This window comes from Zalophus californianus, chromosome 4 (assembly GCF_009762305.2).
Source record: "Zalophus californianus isolate mZalCal1 chromosome 4, mZalCal1.pri.v2, whole genome shotgun sequence".
NCBI lineage: Eukaryota > Metazoa > Chordata > Mammalia > Carnivora > Otariidae > Zalophus > Zalophus californianus.
The window spans coordinates 172827988-172846144 of NC_045598.1; the positions used below are offsets into that span (position 1 = coordinate 172827988).

General features: G+C 44.4%; 1 protein-coding gene across 1 annotated transcript in view; it reads right to left on the reverse strand.

The window, feature by feature from the left end:
* The window catches only part of HAS2 (hyaluronan synthase 2), a 30979-nt gene extending 14397 nt beyond the window's left edge, over window positions 1-16582 (reverse strand). Inside the window, exons 1-2 of the mRNA XM_027582135.1 lie at window positions 15959-16582; window positions 2861-3487 (exon numbers count right to left, since the gene is read on the reverse strand). Coding sequence (XP_027437936.1) covers window positions 2861-3487 — 627 coding nt within the window. The 5' untranslated portion in view covers window positions 15959-16582. The remainder of the gene's footprint in view (window positions 1-2860; window positions 3488-15958) is intronic.
* Window positions 16583-18157: the final 1575 nt, after the last annotated feature.

Genomic DNA, 18157 nt, shown 5'->3' on the forward strand with positions numbered 1-18157 from the left:
GACTGGCTTTAGGTGGAGAAGACTAGACAGGAGAGCTGAGAGAGGTGGAGGGACAGGCAGTAGGACCTTGCTCTGGTAGAGACCAGAGGGAGCTGCCCCAGAGAGCCCAGGTGACCCAGAGAGCCCAGGCGTGTATGCAGAAAGGTTAACCTTGAGATAGGAAATGAAGCTTGGTACCTTTGCAACTGTAAAAAAGGAAGAGAAAAGAAGACCCTGATAGCATTCAGAAGCAGTACGTTTGATTTTCTCTTGTAGGAGGCAGGGCCATGTGTTAGTTAGGGAGGCGTTTGGGTAGGTGCTAGGAGAATGGTGAAGGCATGAAATAATTGGTCATGAGAAGCAATAGGCAGGACACCTACTCAAGATCAAGTGGGAAGAGAGTTAACCAGTGTCCAAGACCCAACTGCAACTGGAGGAGACCAATTGTCTTGGCCATGTCCGCACAGCTAAGCAGTGTCTTCAGCCAGGTTAGCAAGCATGTGAGCAGATAGATAGTCCTTTGTCTGCCCTAGCCCTACTTTCTCTTGTGTATGAGCACCTAAACCTGACTTCCTTCTTTCTGTGGCCAACCTGCTCTCCACATTGAGTCACTTGTAATGCTTAGTAGCCAACATCTTTTAAATGGATGGTGAGAATGTACTGGTTTGAACCTTATGACATTTCCATTTTTATAGGGAACACATGGTTAAATATTGGGGGATTGTAATGAGGGATGGCAGCATGCAATCACCTGGTTTCAGAATGCCAAAAGGTTTTCCACATTTGTTTGAGTGCTTAGAATGGGCTGAGAGTTCCAGTAGGATTCAGGGCCCAGGGAAAGCTGCTGCTTGGGTTGGTCTCTCTGGAGGCCTCAGTCTGATGGAAGGAAAGTTCTCGAGCCTGATTAGGGCTCTAGCAAGGAGCCTACTCTAACATTTCATAGTTTGTGCTATTTTGTCCTGGTCAGGCACAATGTCAAGTTGTCAAGGATACAAACAAAATTCAAAACAAGAATGATGGGAGAAGGGGATTTGGAACAGGCTTAAAAAAAAAAAGGAAGAAAAGAAAAAAGAAACCCTCACAATGACATCTTGATTAGAAATGACAAACATAGCAATAGTTTCAACTAGAATTAAAGGCAGAATATCAAAACAAGCTTCCTCATTTTAGGCTCAGAGCTTCATTCTTCAAACCCTCTGTAAGTTCCCCAGCCATCCCATCACTTCCTTTGAAAGGATCATTTTGGGGGCCCCTGGGTAGCTTGGTCAGTTAAGCGTCTGCCTTTGGCTCAGGTCATGATCCCAGAGTCCTGGGATCGAGCCCCACGTCAGGCTCTCTGCTCAGAGGGGAGTCTGCTTCTCCCTCTCCCTCTGCTGCTCCCCCTGCTTGTGCTCTCTCTCTCTCTCTCTGTCAAATAAATAAATAAATAAATAAATAAATAAATAAATAAATCTTTAAAAAAAGAGAGAAAATATTTATTAAAATGAATAAATAAAAGGATCATTTCATCCTTTATCTGGGCCTGAAGTTGCATTATGAAAATACATAAAAATGTCCTGAGTTAACTAGAAAGTACCTCAACTGTGACCGTTCTAGAAATTAAGAGAATAGGAGAAACTTGGGAGTAAAACTCTATCAACTCCCTAGAAGATATTAATATGCAGATTGGTATCAACTGAAAAAAAAAATGCCTCAAAACTCTTCAGCTATTAACCAAAATTAACCTCATGGTAATCTTAAACCCCTTATGAGATTGGTTTATTCTATGCAGGAAACTGAGGTTCGGGGAGGTGGTCCTGCTCGAGTTCATCCAGCTAACAATGCCTGGATTACCACCTCCGTCAACAGACTCTGAAACCAGTGCCCATTCCCATCCCATGACACAGAGCCTGTCGTCCCACTGGCCATGACTTTGTGGCGGTCAAGGCCCCTGAAGTATATGATAGGTCTCCTGAAAAGCAGAATCTCACCTATTAGAAGACTGGAGGGGTGTCCCAGTGGATTTTCTTAAATCAGAGACAGGTCTCCCTTTTCCACATCATCACATCATCATGGCCAAAATCTAACTAAAGTATCTGCAAGAAAATTGCAACTAGCAAATTCACAGAGACCCTACTAACATTCTGAAGAAAGCTTCAGTGAGAACTAAGAGGGGAGAAACCCAAGGGCAAGCAGTCAGGGAATTAATGACAGACACAGCCTGTCTCATTTTCATGAGAGCAAACACCATCACAAATGCTTTCAAAGGTCAAGTGCAGTGAGTGAGGTAATGCTGTTTGGGGAGTGAAATAAACATTACTTCGGTTTTGCTCTGGGAAGGGTTTTTGTGTGTGTTTGTTTTTCTCCCTTTTTTGTTTTCCTTTTCTTTCCATCTCTCCGTTTTGAATTCCTTACCCTTTTAAATCAAAATTGTTCTCACCACCCCCATTTTGCCCAGTCTCTGTGAAAAACGTTTTATAGCCATCTCTTGAGCCTGCAGATTTTCTCAAGACCCTTCTGCTCGGCAGACACTATTTTCTTACAAGGCTGGAGATTTTAAGACTGTGGAAAATGACGTTGGATTTGACTTGGCAGAAACAAGGGGGCAGAGAAGGTAAGGGAGGGAATGAGAAGGAAGGAAGGGTCTCCTGTTCAAAATAATCTTGATTTCCAACCAATAACACTGCATAAGTTAAGCATTTTCGTAGATAGTCTTAACAGTTACACAAGATTTTTTTCCTCTCTTTCAAAATGTGCTTTCAACAGTCACGCTGTTTTCAAATGAACTGAAAGAAGTACTGTGTTCAGAGGGACAAGGGTGGGCTATAGCATATGCCTGGAGAGATACAAAAGCTGCTTTATTTAAATGTATGTTTGCCCTGGCAGGAATTCGGAAACCTACCTGTACATAATCCACACTTCGTCCCAGGGCTCTGAAGGCCGTGTACATGACTTCTCTTTTTCCACCCCATTTTTGCATGATGCAAATACTTTTGTTGGACAAGACCAATTGGGTGACATGTTGTGAGCTTTCTTTATGTGACTCATCCGTCTCACCAGGGCCTTTCTCGTGGAAGTTGTTCTTCCAGATATAAGTGGCTGATTTGTCCCTGCCCATGACTTCACTAAAGATGTCCATCATATAAACGTCATCTTCTGAGTTCCCATCTATGACCATGACAACCTTAATCCCAGGATAGGTTAGCCTCTTCACAGATTGCAAACATTTCCGTAAGTAGTCTGGATCTTCTTGATACGCAGCAATGCAAAGAGCAACGGTTTTGTTCAATTTAATGGGTGTTTCTAGGGATTTTTTCATTTTTCGGTGCTCCAAAAAGGCAAACAGGCTTTGGATGATGAGGTGTGATGCTAAAAAAGCACCATACAGTCCAAAAGAGAAATAGTAATTATCTGTTTGGATAAATTGGTAGCCGACAATATAAGCAGCGGTGATTCCAAGGAGGAGAGACACTCCAAAAAGTGTGGTTCCAATTATTCTCAGGATACATAGAAACCTCTCACAATGCATCTGTAATATAATCAAATGATACTCTTGGTTAACCAGTCTTGTCCCATACTTGTTATAAACATGGCATCATGGGGAGTTTTGGACTAGAAGTACCCGAGAGCTCCAACCTCACTTTCTCACTTAACCAGCTGCGTGACTTTCTCATCTGCAAAATGGGGATAAGGGTGCCCTTCTGGTACACCCCAGAGAGCTGTTTCAAGAATCATTTAAATGAGATAATGATGGCAAGGTGCTATTGAAAACCATGACGTGTTCAACAAATACATGGAAGTATTATTTTTAGTATGTTAGATCATTTACCTAAGGATGCACTCTGTGTAAGTGGTCATAACTAGGTGTAGAACCTAATCATCCTAGTGAGCAAGGCATTCTATCTTCCTACACCATGTTGCCCCCGACCCCCCAATACTGACCAGTGAAAAATGCATAGGAGATTTTGCTAAATTTCATCTCCTCTTCAATGCAAATCCCTCAGCTCACACCCTTTCCACGCAGCCAGCTGAGGTTGAAGATCAGGATACCTGGATTCTAGTACTAACTCTTCCAACAACTAGCCCTGTGACCTTGAGAGAGTCACTTTACCTCTCTGAGTCTCAGGTTTTTTAATCCACTAAATGAAGGAGTTTAGACTCCAAATCTCTGTTGACATTAAAAGTTCCTGATGCCTGGGGATCCTGCACATACATCTCTCAAGCCCCTGTAATTCTCTTTTGCAATCCTTTGTTCAGAAGTCTATTTCCTCCATCCACCAGCACTAACACCAGACGGTTAGATCCTGGGGATCAGAAACCTTACTGTAATACAGTAAGCACACAATAAGTGTTTTTAGAAATAATTCATAAATTAAGGAAGAAATAGCATCATGCTTAATTTCAACAGGTAAATTTCCCCATCATCTGAAAGCTGTAATATATTAGACCTGAAACACATTTCAGCTTTTAATCGCAGCCAGTTATGTACTCCTCCCTAGGGTTTGTATAACTCCTGAATAAGGTTTTGAACAACCAGAGTATAGGAGGACAATTTTTTTTTTTTTTTTTTTTGTATTTCCTTAAGTATCTCCAAAGCTGAACATAGAAGAGTTACCTGGTAGACTTTTGTTGTTTTGTTTGTCTTTGGGGGTCCCTGGACCCAATTCCAGTGTGTGGTGGGAAGGATGTTTCCCACACATCCAACAAACAATTCTCCAGGCAACAGTGGGTGTCCCACAATTTAACTCAATTCTGACACCATCTACCCAATAGCATCAGACTCCACGGGTTAAGGGTTCAGTCCTACAAGACTGCCCCCCATCTCCCCAACTTCAGACACCAGTCCCAAGCCCAGGTTGTGACCTGTATTTCTGATCTACCAGTTATAAATCAGAGGTTCCCAAGACCCACACACCTGGTGTTTGATTAGTTTGCTAGAGTGGCTCACAGAACTCAGGAAACCTGTTTACTCACTAGATTACTGGTTCATTACAAAAGGACATAAGTCAGGAGCAGCCAGATGAAAGGTTTGGGGAATGGGCACGGAACTTCCACACCTCTCCAAGAGCACCACTCTCCCCAAATCTCTGTGTTCACCAACCCAGAAGCCCTCTCCACTCTCTCCTTCTGCATTTTTATGGAGGCTTCATTACACAGGCATATTTGATTAAATCATTGACCATTGGCAATTGAACTCAATCTCCAGCCCCTCTCTACCCCCCAGAGGTCTGGGGGTGGGACTGGATGCTCCAATCCTCCTATCAAATGGTTGGTTCCACTAGCAACCAGTCCCCACCCTTACTTAGATCGTTTTTTTTTTTTTTAAGTCACCCCATTAACATAACAAAAGACACCTCTATCCGTCTCACTTCAAAATACCAAGGGTTTTAGAAGCTCTGTGCCAGGCACAAGATGAAGATCAAATATGTATTTCTTATTTTAAGCCATAGTAACAATTTTACCCCCAAATTTATTTTCTTCCTCTTCCAATAACGAACAATAATGAAGGTCATCATTGGTAGAAATGCAGCGTCCCCATCTTCAATGATTTACACTGAATTCGGGGTTTTTGTCGTATCTATATATAATTAATACTTGACCTTGTTCTTGAATTCAACCAGCTTTTGAAACGTAAGTAGATCTATTTTAAGTGGAAAATTAAGGTGAGCAATTATCTCTGCAAAGTCCCTTGCTGGATATGCTATTTCTATTTTCCGACTCCAAACTGACTTAAAATTGAATGTCCACACAGCACCTGGTATGATGTTGGTTGTTACCAGTTGTGTGGCCAACACGTCACTCAGATCCAAGAGGCCCCTTTCATATTCCAGTGCCTGTAGTTACACACTGAGGCGGTCCTGAGTGGATATGCAGTTGTGCTTTGGGGAAACTTTGGGTAACTGCTCATCAATTGTGTTTCCTCTCCTAAGCACAAGACGGCTTGGGGTGGCTGGCCCTTGGGTTCCAGGTTTTGGAAACCTGAGATGGGCCACTTTCAAAAGGGACTTGAGGGCAGGTCTCCTGCAATCTCTCTTTTCCTTCTGCAGGTTTGATGCACAGACCAGCAAGGTCCCTGGGGATTGCAGAGCCCAGAGATAAAGGGATCTTGGTTTTCGAACTGCCACGTGGAAGGGAGCCAGCCACCAATCAGGAAGACCTGCCTTGGACGCTTAGTCAGCCAGAATTAATTGCTGAGTTTGTTTGTGTTTGTTTGCTTACCCACTAAGAATTTTGAGTCCATTTCACCCTAACTAATACAACCTAGGTAATGCAAAGCAGCCTGGAGACCAGGATTCTAGCTTGTGGGCATTATTTTCTTTTGTTAAGTGGAGATAATATTTGTCAAGGCCCCTTCACAGAGCTGCAGTGAGGAGCCAAATCAAAGTGTTTATGAAAGGGTTTTAAAAAACCAAAAGCACGACACAGTTTAAAGTACCAAAGTATCGGCTAACGAGGAAGCTAAAACAACATACCCAGATGTGTCTCTCCTTTCCAGCACTTACGTAGGACATCAGAGGCTGATATGATACAGGTAATCCCAACACAATGGAAAATTCTCGATGCTGGGGATCGGTGAAATGGGGAGTTCCCAGTGAAAGGCAAGAGAGCACAGCATCCCTGGTTAATTAAAACAGCTGACAGGATGCCGAAAACCCCCAATGGGCACCTTAACCAATGCCTAAAGGTACGGGGAGGACCAGACTTGGAACTTGTCGTTTCCAAGACATGAGTCATTCTCACAAGAGTGAAAAATTTCAAGGGGGCTACAACACTCTGCCAGGGAGAAGCTGAAGTGTGTGTTTTGCTTGTGTTTAACATCACCAGAGCCAGCAAAAGAACTGCCTGCCATTCTTTTCCATTATTCACATTTTCCTTGCTTTTATCAGCACACGTGGACAAAGAGTGTTCGCGTAGCATCTGCTGGACCCAGCTGAAGAGGGAACACCCTCTTACATCAGAGGAGTCTCCAGAATGTCCCTTTGAAGCCTGGGAAAAGTTGCTAGTAAACTGCAGCAACATGGCGAAAATCGAACCTTTATATTTCTGCCATGTATCCTATTGTTGCCCGATACGACCCATGCAGCATCTCAGGCCAGGCCAAAGGGCAAAAGGCACATTTCAGAGCAAGCTTTACTGAGGGAATACATTGATCTCCAGGAGTGACACACAGTGTGTGTTGTTTTATAACTCCCCACCCTGGGGGCAATTTCATAGATATGGGCACCATATGTGTGAGACTTTCTGAGACAATCCTCAATTCAGATACTCTGCTTCACAAGCAAACTCTCCTTGTCAGACATATGGCTTTATTGTTAAGCTGGAAAATATGGTTAGTTCCATCCTGGATCATAAGAGTTTACTGCTACATGGAAAGAGGATTTAGAAATCCACCTTCCATGAGTATTTAAAACATAAAACTTGAATTTTTTGCCCAAATCAAAACTTAATTGATTTTTAAGCTGATATTAGACCTGATACCAGTGATTCACTAAGTACTAGTCTTCACAGTAAATTCTAGGCTAAGCCAAGTGTTAAAGAATACCTTGATGTACCATAATGTAAGTTCCACAGAGTCAACAGATTTTTTTAAATCTATTTTCACTAACGTGCCCCAAGGACATAAAACACTGCCTGGTTTATGGGTGGTATTTAGTAAATATTTGCTGAATGAATGGATGTAACTTTCTGCATCAACATCATCATTGGCATTGTTATATCAGCTAACATTCACCATTCATTAGGTTTCAGGCACCGGGGCAAGTCTTGTCTGCTTTGTTGGGTTGCATGATCCTATTTAATCTTAATAACTCTAAATGGTAAACGTATTCTTCATCTCAAAGGAGGAGGAAACCAAGACTCTTAAGTATGTAAGTAACTTGTCCACATGGTCCCAAAACCAGGAGTAGGGTCCACATGGTAGCATAATGCCAGATTAGAGGATTCTCAGTAAATATTTGCTGAATAGATTTGAATCATCATGACACAACAGGCAAGATCCTTTTGTCTCTGGTTAATACCACATTTCCTTGTGTAAGGAAATGTTAGAAATGAACCTCAAAAACCCTTTTCCTGATATTAAGGAAAATGGGGAATTGACAGTCAGGAACAGATACAAGATCAGCCAACACTCTGGGAGGATTTCTGGGCTCATATACTTTTCTACGTGGATGCAGCCGAAAGGGACATAGAGTGACCTTATCCCAAAGAAAGCCGGTTGCGTCTAAGCAACAGCAGTGCTATTCATGCCTGCAGCCAAAATCCTGCTTTATTACCACGAGAAAGGCGCTCCTGCATTCATTGTTCCACCTGTAGAGCAGATAGAAGCCTTGCTGTTAGCTCACATACCCCAAGTTGGACTCTGTAAGTCACTGGGTATCAGAGCCCTTTTTCCCCCTTGCCCCTTATTAACCAGAAGGCAATGTGGGATGAGCCAAAACAGCAGCTGCTCCCAGAGCACTAGCGCCGTGGCAAGAACTGAGTTCCATAGCTTTGCGAAGTAGTCCTTCTGTCTGGGATCTGGGAGAAGAGGAAGTGAATTCAAATTAGTCGCCAGCATCTGGGAAAGGCTACAGAGAGTAGGGCCAAGTGCTCTCTCTTCAGAGAAGTCTTAGCTTACCACTCCCTTCTAAAACGATTCCTCCCTCTCTTCACTCCCTGTCCTGCCCTCCAGATTCTGCTTGATTTTCTAACTAGCCCTATGTACACTCTATGGCTACAGGGACTTGATGATCTCTATCAGCTGTGTGTTCTTGTACCAAAAACAGGGTCTGGCACATAGTAGGCATGCTGAATAAATGAGTAAGTCCTTTTGGACTCAGGCAATCCATGCAGACTAAGAACACGTCCTTCTATCTTCGCTGCAGGGCCAATGAACATATGTTGAACCCTTAAGGGTACCTCTCCTCCAGCAGGGTTTTTTTTTCCTTTATTTTTTAAGAATTTCTTGCCCAGGGATGCCTGGGTGGCTCAGTTGGTTAAGCGTCTGCCTTCAGCTCAAGTCATGATCCCAGGGTCCTGGGATCTGAGTCCCGCATCAGGCTCCTTGCTTGGCGGGGAGCCTGCTTCTCCCTCTGCCTGTCTCTCCCCCGGCTTGTGTGCTCTTTCTCTCTCTTTCTCTCTGACGAATAAATACAATCTTTAAAAATAATAATAATTTCTTGCCCAGCTACTAAATGTAGTGGTTGTAGGGAGTACCAGACCAGCTACTGAAGACCTCAGGATGATAAAGTTAGAAAAGGCAAATGGCCTTCCAAAAGCATTTCCAGAAACTGCAAGTTACAATTTGAGAAACCTTATGAATTCGGGGGTCAAGTCTGGGGCATGGGGGATAATGAGATAATCTTTTACCAACTTCAAACCTGGTACTCTTACTCTATTTACTGTCCATTGATCCATATACTGTTCTGTGTTTGTTTCTAATGACTTGTGTGTGTATATATCCTTGTGTGTGGCAGGCATGCCTCCACGTCTCTGGAACCAGACTAAATTGGGACAGATTCGGGGCTCTTCCTTTTAATGGCGTGGTTAACACTGAGCGAGTTACATAATACTAGACACCTTCAGTTTCTTCATCTAAGATAAAATGGAAATAATCATATTGACTTCACAAAACAAATCTTTAAATTAAAAGAGAGAACTCATTTAAGTACCTAAAAAAAGAAAAATGACCAACAGTTTCTTTCCTGCTAACTCCCCAATCAGCCTGACTCCCCTTCCCTCTAATCCACTGTTAGTTAATAAGGGATGAGCATGACATATGGGGCATAGCTGGACTGGGAAGAAATGGATTGAAGCCCAAGCTCTGCCTCATTTTAGCTATTGGACTCCCTGACAGTTCCTGTGAATGAGCCATGTGTCCTTACACAATCAGTATCTCTGAACTTCAAATTTTAGGGATTGGGTTGAAACTTTATTAATTTTCATATCACAACCGCCCATAGCTGAGTGTCTATAAGGACGAATATATTTTGCAATGTGGGTGTGCTCTTCACCTGAAGGAGGAGTACAAAGGGTAAATTCCTTTCGGCAACTATCTTCTCCCTGAGCCTTATTTCCTCATCTGCAAAACAGGAATGCAAACTTTTTGCAGGCTTACTGTAAGTAGGCAAGGAATATATATATATTTATCCCAGCTTCAGTGGGATACTAATGGCTTTAATGTCTTAATGTAAAGAAAGAGTAACTTAAATGATAAAGTGCACTTGTCCCTCTTCCTCATTATATTTTAAAACCCACTGAAGACTAGATTGCTGTCTTTTTAATTTGTAGCCAATATTTACACATACAGAGGCCAAAAGGAGATATGTAAAGAGTATTTCCTTAGCAAATGCATTGCTCAAAATCACATCTCATGAATAGCAGAACTGGTTCTAGAACACAGGTTTTCTTTACCCCTAACTTGTTGTATTGTGGGGGGTGGGGTGGGGGTGGCTAGGCCTCCAGTCATATGTAGAATGATTAGAATTAAGAATATTAACTTAGGCAGGTGACACTAGCCAAGGAGCATGGAAACCTGCTTCTTTGTAATATAAGACATACTCTGCTTGTAGCCATTTGCCTGCGAAGGGTGGATTGGGAAGGCATGGTGAGCAAAGGTAAAAAGCAGGGTTTCCCAAATTTTCATGTACATCCACATTACTTAGGGGGATCTGTAAAAACTACTCATGTGTGGCTTCCACAACATTCTGAGTTCATTGGTATGGGGTGTTAACAGGGCATGAGTAATTTTCAAATCTTAAGCAATTCTAATTGCAACAAAGTTTGGCAATCACTGGGTTAAAGTCTAAGAAAACTTCAATGATTTATTTGCATCGATTCGCATCCCTCCTTTGTATTACCTCTGCTACTGTCCTCAACCAGAAATCCGAGGTAAAAGTACCCAAATGAAGCCTCTCAATAGTCTTCACATTACAGCACATTACCCTCTGGGATGTATTAGAGCACATGACCCCCATCCTCTCCCCTTCTGACCTCCTCTTCCTCCCTGGCTTTGAAGTTGGCCTTTTCTCTCCAGTCCCACTGCATTGATCCTAGCAGAGACCCTGGAGCGAGCAAGCTTGCAAGGTTAGGCAATAGGCCTTTCAAAGGCCTTGTCACCCCAGCTGTGTCTGGATCCAGAGCTGCAGGTTTCAGATTTCATTTGTACCATCAGTACTGATCGATCACTCCTAGGATGCCACTTCTCCCAACTGCCCTATTGGTTCCTGAATTTCACCATCCTAAAATTCAGCATGGCAAAGGGTAAAGTTTGCAGAAAGGCTTGGCATGGAATCTTAGCTCTCTATATTCCTCCTCCATTGGCTCTTGGGCACTATCTTCATAGGTCAGAATCCCATGTAGCCATAGGCACCACAAACGCCAAGTCGCCTCATGAAATCTTTTCTGATCTCTCTCAGATGTGGTTTCTCCTCAATGTAAGCCCCCATAAAACTTGACTAGTCCAGCTGCAGCATAGTTCAGCTCAGGGGCATTATATTCAAGAAGTATTGGATTAAATTGCATCCACACTCCTCTCTAACACTGTGACTTTGATTGAGTTGCTTAATCATTCTGAGGCAAGGTTCCTTTAATTACAAAACTTTCTTTATGGGGGTTGGGATTAGATATAATGTATATAAAGTATCTAATTCAGTGCCTGATACATATTAGACATGTGATAAACAGTAGCTATTATTTTACTTTTTTATGGGCCCTGTTAGATTTTGCCTTACACTATGGTTATTTATAAAGACTTCTTTGAGTATATTTTTCTGTATGACAAATTCCATTAAAATGTGAACTGCATCCTATTTGCTTTTTAAAAATTTGCAGTAAAAATTAATGCATTTTAGAGACATTCTTTTGTAAATATTTTATTATTTAAGTTCAAAAAAATATTTAAGATGGGCACCTGGGTGGCTCAGTCGGTTGTGTCTGCTTTCAGCTCAGGTCATGATCCCAGGGTCCTGGGATCCAGCCCACATCTGGCTCCCTACGCAGTGGGGAGCCTGCTTCTCCCTCTACCTCTGCTCTTCTCCCCAGCTCATGCTACTGCTCGCTCGTGCTCACTCGCTCTCTCTCATGAATAAATAAATACATAAATAAATAATAAATAAAATCTTAAAAAAAATTTAAGAGTGTAACATCATTATATTTATTTTGACTCCTATATCAGCAACATTTTCCTAGACCGTGAGGGGCACCTGGCTGGCTCAGTCAGTAGAGCATGCTTCTCTTGATCTCGGGGTCATGAGTTCAAGCCCCACCTTGGGCGTAACTTGGAAAGATAGATTATGGACAAGGCAATATATATACAAACTCTATACATCTGTACACGTTGATGACATTCAAAATATACTTGAATAATTTAAGGTATATGCGGTGGGGTGATACTTATTCTATGCAGATTGCCCCTAGAGAGGAAAGGCTTAAAACCAAGTTGGGGTGGAAACGATCTTTCTACAGGGAGCTGTCTCCCCCATTCAGCTGTCATACCAGCTGCAACTGGCTTGGTCCTTGCAGCCTCTTAGTGGGACACAACCTGAGTGAATTTGGATTAAAAACAAAACCAAACAAAAAACAGAACCCAGAAAAGGACAGTGGAGTTTATGCTCTGTTCTCCAATTACTCTGTTAACTCATCACTTCCACATTATGCAAAAGTCAGGAAGCTAATAACGTAATGAGCCAGTTGTTCTCAGATTGAAAAAAAAAAATGTAACTGTGTAAATAAGTCTCGGGGTAAAAGGTACAGCATAGGGAATACAGTCAATGGTATTGTAATATTGTTGGATGATGAGGTGGGTTGGGTAGCTACACTGGTGGTGAGCATAGCATGAAGTACAAACTTGTTCAATCACTATGTTATACACCCGAAACTAATGTAACTTTGTGTGTGAACTATACTTCAATTAAAAAATGTAACACTGTAATATAACTTTGCCAAAGGGGACCTACACATTATCCATACGGGCTTTCCCCACAGTTCCAAAAATAGATAAATGAATCCGTGAACGGTCTGTGCTTAAACTTTCAAGAAAAAAAAAAAAAAAACTGTTTTAGGGGCACCTGTGTGGCTCAGTTGGTTAAGTGTCTGCCTTCAGCTCAGGTCATGATCTCGGGGTCCTAGGACTGAGTCCCACATGAAACTCCCGGCCCAGCGGGGAGTCTGCTTCTCCCTCTCCCTCTCCCCCTCTCCCACCCCAGCTCCTGCTCTCTCTCACTATCTCTCTCAAATAAATAAGATCTTTAAAAAAATTGTTTTAAAAGAAAGCTGGTGCGGAAACCATGTATAAAAGTGTTTACGAAATTCAAAACTATGAGGCTCTTCCATAAACCTAGCAAAAACAATTAGTTTCAAACTGACTTACTTTCTAGGAAGTTTCTTATTTCTTATTTGTTGCTCAATTCTTGTGTTCCAGGATGGCAGCCACTTCATCTTTGCTTTGTGGAGAGTAACATTCAAATTTGAGGCTAATCACCGATTTAAGACCTTAATTTATCGAAGCTGCTTAACTTTCTCTGGTAAAGTAAAGATTTAGTTCTAGGTACAATACCAGGTAATATGTTTGCCAATATATCTACAAGACATTTTGCTATTCCCCCAACTCAAGAAATACATAAGTAAGAAAAAGTGAACAGGAGTGTTGATATTCTAATTCCAAAGCTATCACTGAGAAATGTTGACCTAGAATTCTGAATACTTGTTCCAAAACTGCAAACTCACACATGAAATAATATAAATACTATAATAGGCACTTTAAAGAGTTAACCTTCTATTGAAAATGTAAAATAACCAAGTAGTGAAAAGACCTGCAATGAGCACGATGGGTATTAAAAATGCAGTACCAATAAATAAATAGTAAATAAAAATAAAAGTAAAAATAAAAATGCAGCACCCCAGTAGTTTGAGTAGTCATATTTAGCATCTAGAAAAACGCAGCGAAAATATAATGAATGAGTCATTTTGTACACATTGGAATGAAAAGAAAATGTTTAGAATTTAAGTATTCTTTTCAATCCTATTCTGTAAATTTAAAACCGTATCTACAAACAGTTTGACGGGCATAAATATTTGTCCTAGTCCAATCTATATAAATACACATCTTAATTTTAAACCTTTCATCATTGAAAATGTTTGAATATGTGTTGACCTTTTAAAAAGTTAAAATTACCTTTCTAAAAAATCATAATCCTGTTTAACCCTTCCAAAGGTACATGATCCTACTCCACTGCAATAAAAAATCTGCGAGGAGGAGAAAAGCTTGAAATCTGCAACAGGCAGTGAAGGCTTTCCCCCCCTTTTCGGTCACCCTCACTTCCTCAGCAAAGCCCAGCTACCAATACCCTTCACTTTTAACTCAGAGCTGAAAGTCTATATATACTCAGGCCTGCAGTTCGGGGAAGCCCTTCGCAGCCAATCAGAGCTTCCCGATCTATTGCGTCACACCTCCCCCCAGGGTGTGACGTCAAAGGCAATCCCAGGCCAGCCACGTGGGTTGGAGCGCAGCGGTTCTGAGCAGCTGCTCGGGAGACGCCCGCGGCGACGGTACCCAAGCGTGGGGAAGTGGCCAGGGAGGGGCCGCCAGGGCTCCTACACGCACCTTCGGGGCGCACGGCTGCAGCAGCTCGCTCGCCCCAGAGGCGCGCAGGGTCGCTAAGTCCAAGTCCTCCGCGCGGGCGTTTGCGTGGGGGGGGGGGATGGAGGGAGAGGCGCTGGCACCTAAGCCGGTGTAATAGGACCCGGGTCTCCTAAGCCCTCCTCCCCAGGCACCGCCTCTCCGCTCCCAGCACCTCTTCCCAGCCTTAATTATCCTTCCAGCGCCGTTTCCCCTCAGCTGAGTCGGCCCGGCCGGAGGGAAAAGGCTCTCTCGCCATCCCATCCCGCCGGCACACAGACCCTCCTTTCAGACCCGCCCTCCCGTTCACTGGGACCCATTTCGGAGCCCTCGCTCACGCTGGGCGGGAACCAACGTGACGAATTCCGCCCAAGGTGTTGATTATCCACCCCAACCCAGCCTCTGGCTCGCCTCCCACTTCGCCCCGGCTCCCACCTCCGGGCCGGGCGCTGGGGACGGCACCCGCAAGCCCCCCACCCGCCGGGCTCCGCGCTGCAGCTGCGGAAAGGAGCGCCAGCGTGCTCGGTGCCACGTCGGAGTTGGCTCCCAGGACGTTGCAGCTGCCTGCGCTGCAGCGCGCGGTCCCCACGCACGCCCTGCCCCCGGGCGGCGGCGAGGAGAGGGACGCGCGCCCTCCTCTCTCTGGGGTCCCCGAGTGCCACCGCCTGCGTCAGGGACCCCTGGCCCGAGTAAGGATTCCGGAGCCGGGCAGAGCCCGGGCCGACCCAGCCTGACACTTTCCTGGGGTCCGGGGAGTGCAAAGGAGGGGAAGCCCGGGAAAGTGGGAGTGGCCGAGCGAGGCCGGTAGCTGCGAGGAGGTGGCAAAGGACCCTCCTTCTCGGGGGTCTTGGCTCTCCGGAGCTGGGAGCCCGGATCGCTTTAACCCTTTGCTTTCCAAGTAAGAACGGGTTTCCCACTTAAAAGTAAAAGCTGGGCCGTTCCAGGGTTTTCCTCCCCACGTAGAGTTGGGGGGGAGGGGAAGAAAGGAAGGGATGGAAAGGGAAGGGGCAAGGGGATGGGGGAGCGGCTGTGCGGAATACATTTTCCTTGCACTGGAAATTCTTGTTTCCCGACTTGGGAGCCCCTGTGCGGCTCCGGAAGATGCGGAGTGGAAAAGTACATCCCGGGACGTGCGGTCTTTCCCAGGCAGAGGTTACCTGTGTTCCCAGAAAGGCAGCGGATTTCGGGCGAGCGCCGCAGGGATGGGAAAAGACAGGGTGCCAAGCCTGAGAGTGATCTGAAATATTCCCTGATTTTCAGCCTGTTGGAAATTGGCAGACCTCAAACTTTTCTGTCGAAAACCAGCTTTACAATTTTTTAACACTTACGTGGATAATTTCTTCCCTCTCCCTGGCCTATTCGGGGGGCCCTCCTGGTTCACCATATCGCGCCAGTGTAACGTACCTTGTTCAGCTCTTGGTCATAAAGTTGTCCTCAGCCTGTCTGTGTGGTCCCGGAGGGTCGGTGGCGGGCAGTTTCCAAAATTGAGGTAATAAGAGATCAGATGAATTTGAGACGACCGGCCAAAAAAAATAAAAAATTTAAAAACAACATTTAAAAAGGATGGGGGAGTCTTAAATGTTTGGTTCTCCCCCACTTTAAAAGGAAATCTCACTACTGTTCTTTTTAATACCTCCGTTGCACTTCAGTCTAATTCTTAAAAGAAAAAATTGTGCTTTAAAAATAAATTAACTTTTTTTAATTTAATTTTATTTTTTGCTCCAGTTCCCCCTCCCCTGATATCGGAAAGTCTCTTTTCTTTTTCGTATCAAGAAAAGCCCGGTGAAGACTCAGCAGAACCCAGGAAGCGCAGAATCGGGAGAAAGTCTTTGGCTGGGGCTGGTTCAAGTCCCTGGTTCAATGGGCTGCTGGAAGCCAGGACTGGGTAATTCTTTCCAGACGTTTTGACTTCTCCTTCCTCGCTGTTGTTGCCTTTCTGCCTCCTCCAACTTAAGGGGGTCTTAACAAGTGAGCTGGTGGGTGTTTTAATAGGGCGGAGGAGGGAGTGGGGGGTGAGGGGAGTGGAGAAGGGAGGTGCGGACTGGGGAACCCGGAGGGGAGGGAACTGGGAGCGCGGGCGGGCGGGCGGGAGGAAGGCGGGGAGGGGTAGAGGAAGAAAGAGAAATTGGCCATTCAAAGCCCTCTCTGAGCTAGAGGCCGGTTCTAAACTCCAATGAATTCAATTAACTTGATTGCTAACGTGTGCAGAGAAATGCACTGCACATATGCTGGGCACCACCTGATTCCCTCCTTCCCTCCAGCGGTGGAGCGGGGAGGCCGCGCTTTGCAGACATCCCTGAACTCCAGTCTGAGTTACAAGGATTCCCTCTTCGCGAAAAACTCCCCACACTGTTTCACTAATTTGCTCTAAGGCCAACTGGTGCCCTTAGGCTAAGTAACAGCCCAGGGGAGAGATAGCAGGGGTGTGTGTGTGTGTGTGTGTGTGTGTGTGTGTGTGTGTGTGTGTGTGTGTGTGTGTGTGTGTGTGTGTGTGTGTGTGTGTGTGTGTGTGTGTGTGTGTGTGTGTGTGTGTGTGTGTGTGTGTGTGTGTGTGTGTGTGTGTGTGTGTACACACCTGGAAATTAGAAAGCCGGCTGCGACTCTACATAAAATCAGCTACAGGTCTACCGCATGTTAACCCTTTCTTCCCAGGAGCTCAAAAGTTTCTGAGCAGATGTCAAGTGTCAGAGTCTCCCTTACACAGACGTTTCCGTCTTGGGTGACGGAAAAAATGGAAACATGATCATATTTTTTTTCTTAACTTGAACCCCTAACGTAAAAATGCTCAAACAGCACGCATTATAAATAAAACATAAAATAAAAAATCGTGCTCTGGAGAACTCGGAGGTAGCGCGATGAGTAAAAGCCATTTCCAAGAGAATGGCTTGAATGGCTTTTGCTTCTTGCGAGCCTTCTAAGAAGCTACCGAGTCAGAATGCTGCTATTTGCTCTGACACGCTCTTTTCTCAATCTTCCCCCCGCCCCTCCCAATGCCCTAAAGCTGGGAAGAGTTACTTTTCCCGGTTACTCTTTTCCCCTTATTTCTCTTTGGTCCTCGCCAACACGTCTCCTGATGACTTAAAATGGACAGTAGGTGGCACTGTTTAGGAAAAAATGAGAGTGAGTTTACAAATTCACTGATTTGGCCATTGACGGTTCCGCTGTAGTTATTATAGGGTAAAAAGAGATTTTTCTTTCTTTCTTTCTTTCTTTCCTTCCCTTCCGAGGTTTCTCTGAAGTGTAGACGTCTTTGGAACTCGGCTAGGCCTTGAAAAGTGGGGTTTTGCTCCTTATCACATATTTTGGACAATAGTGAACAAGTCAAAACAGAAAAGTCGAGTAAAACTAGAAACGATGCTTTTCAACAAGTCGTGCAGGGTGTGGTGTTAGGGGATGTGCTTAGAGGTCAAGAATTTAATGGCAATACCAGGTAGTCAGCCAAGCCAGTCCCCAGGGGCCGACCTGCAAAGTACCACGCATTTCCGCCCGCACCACCCCCCTCCCCACCCCCCCACCTCCCCACCCCCCCCCCTCCCCGCGCGGTTACACCTCTGGGAAGCATTACCCCGGCCTGATGACTTCACACTGCTCTGGGGAAACCCA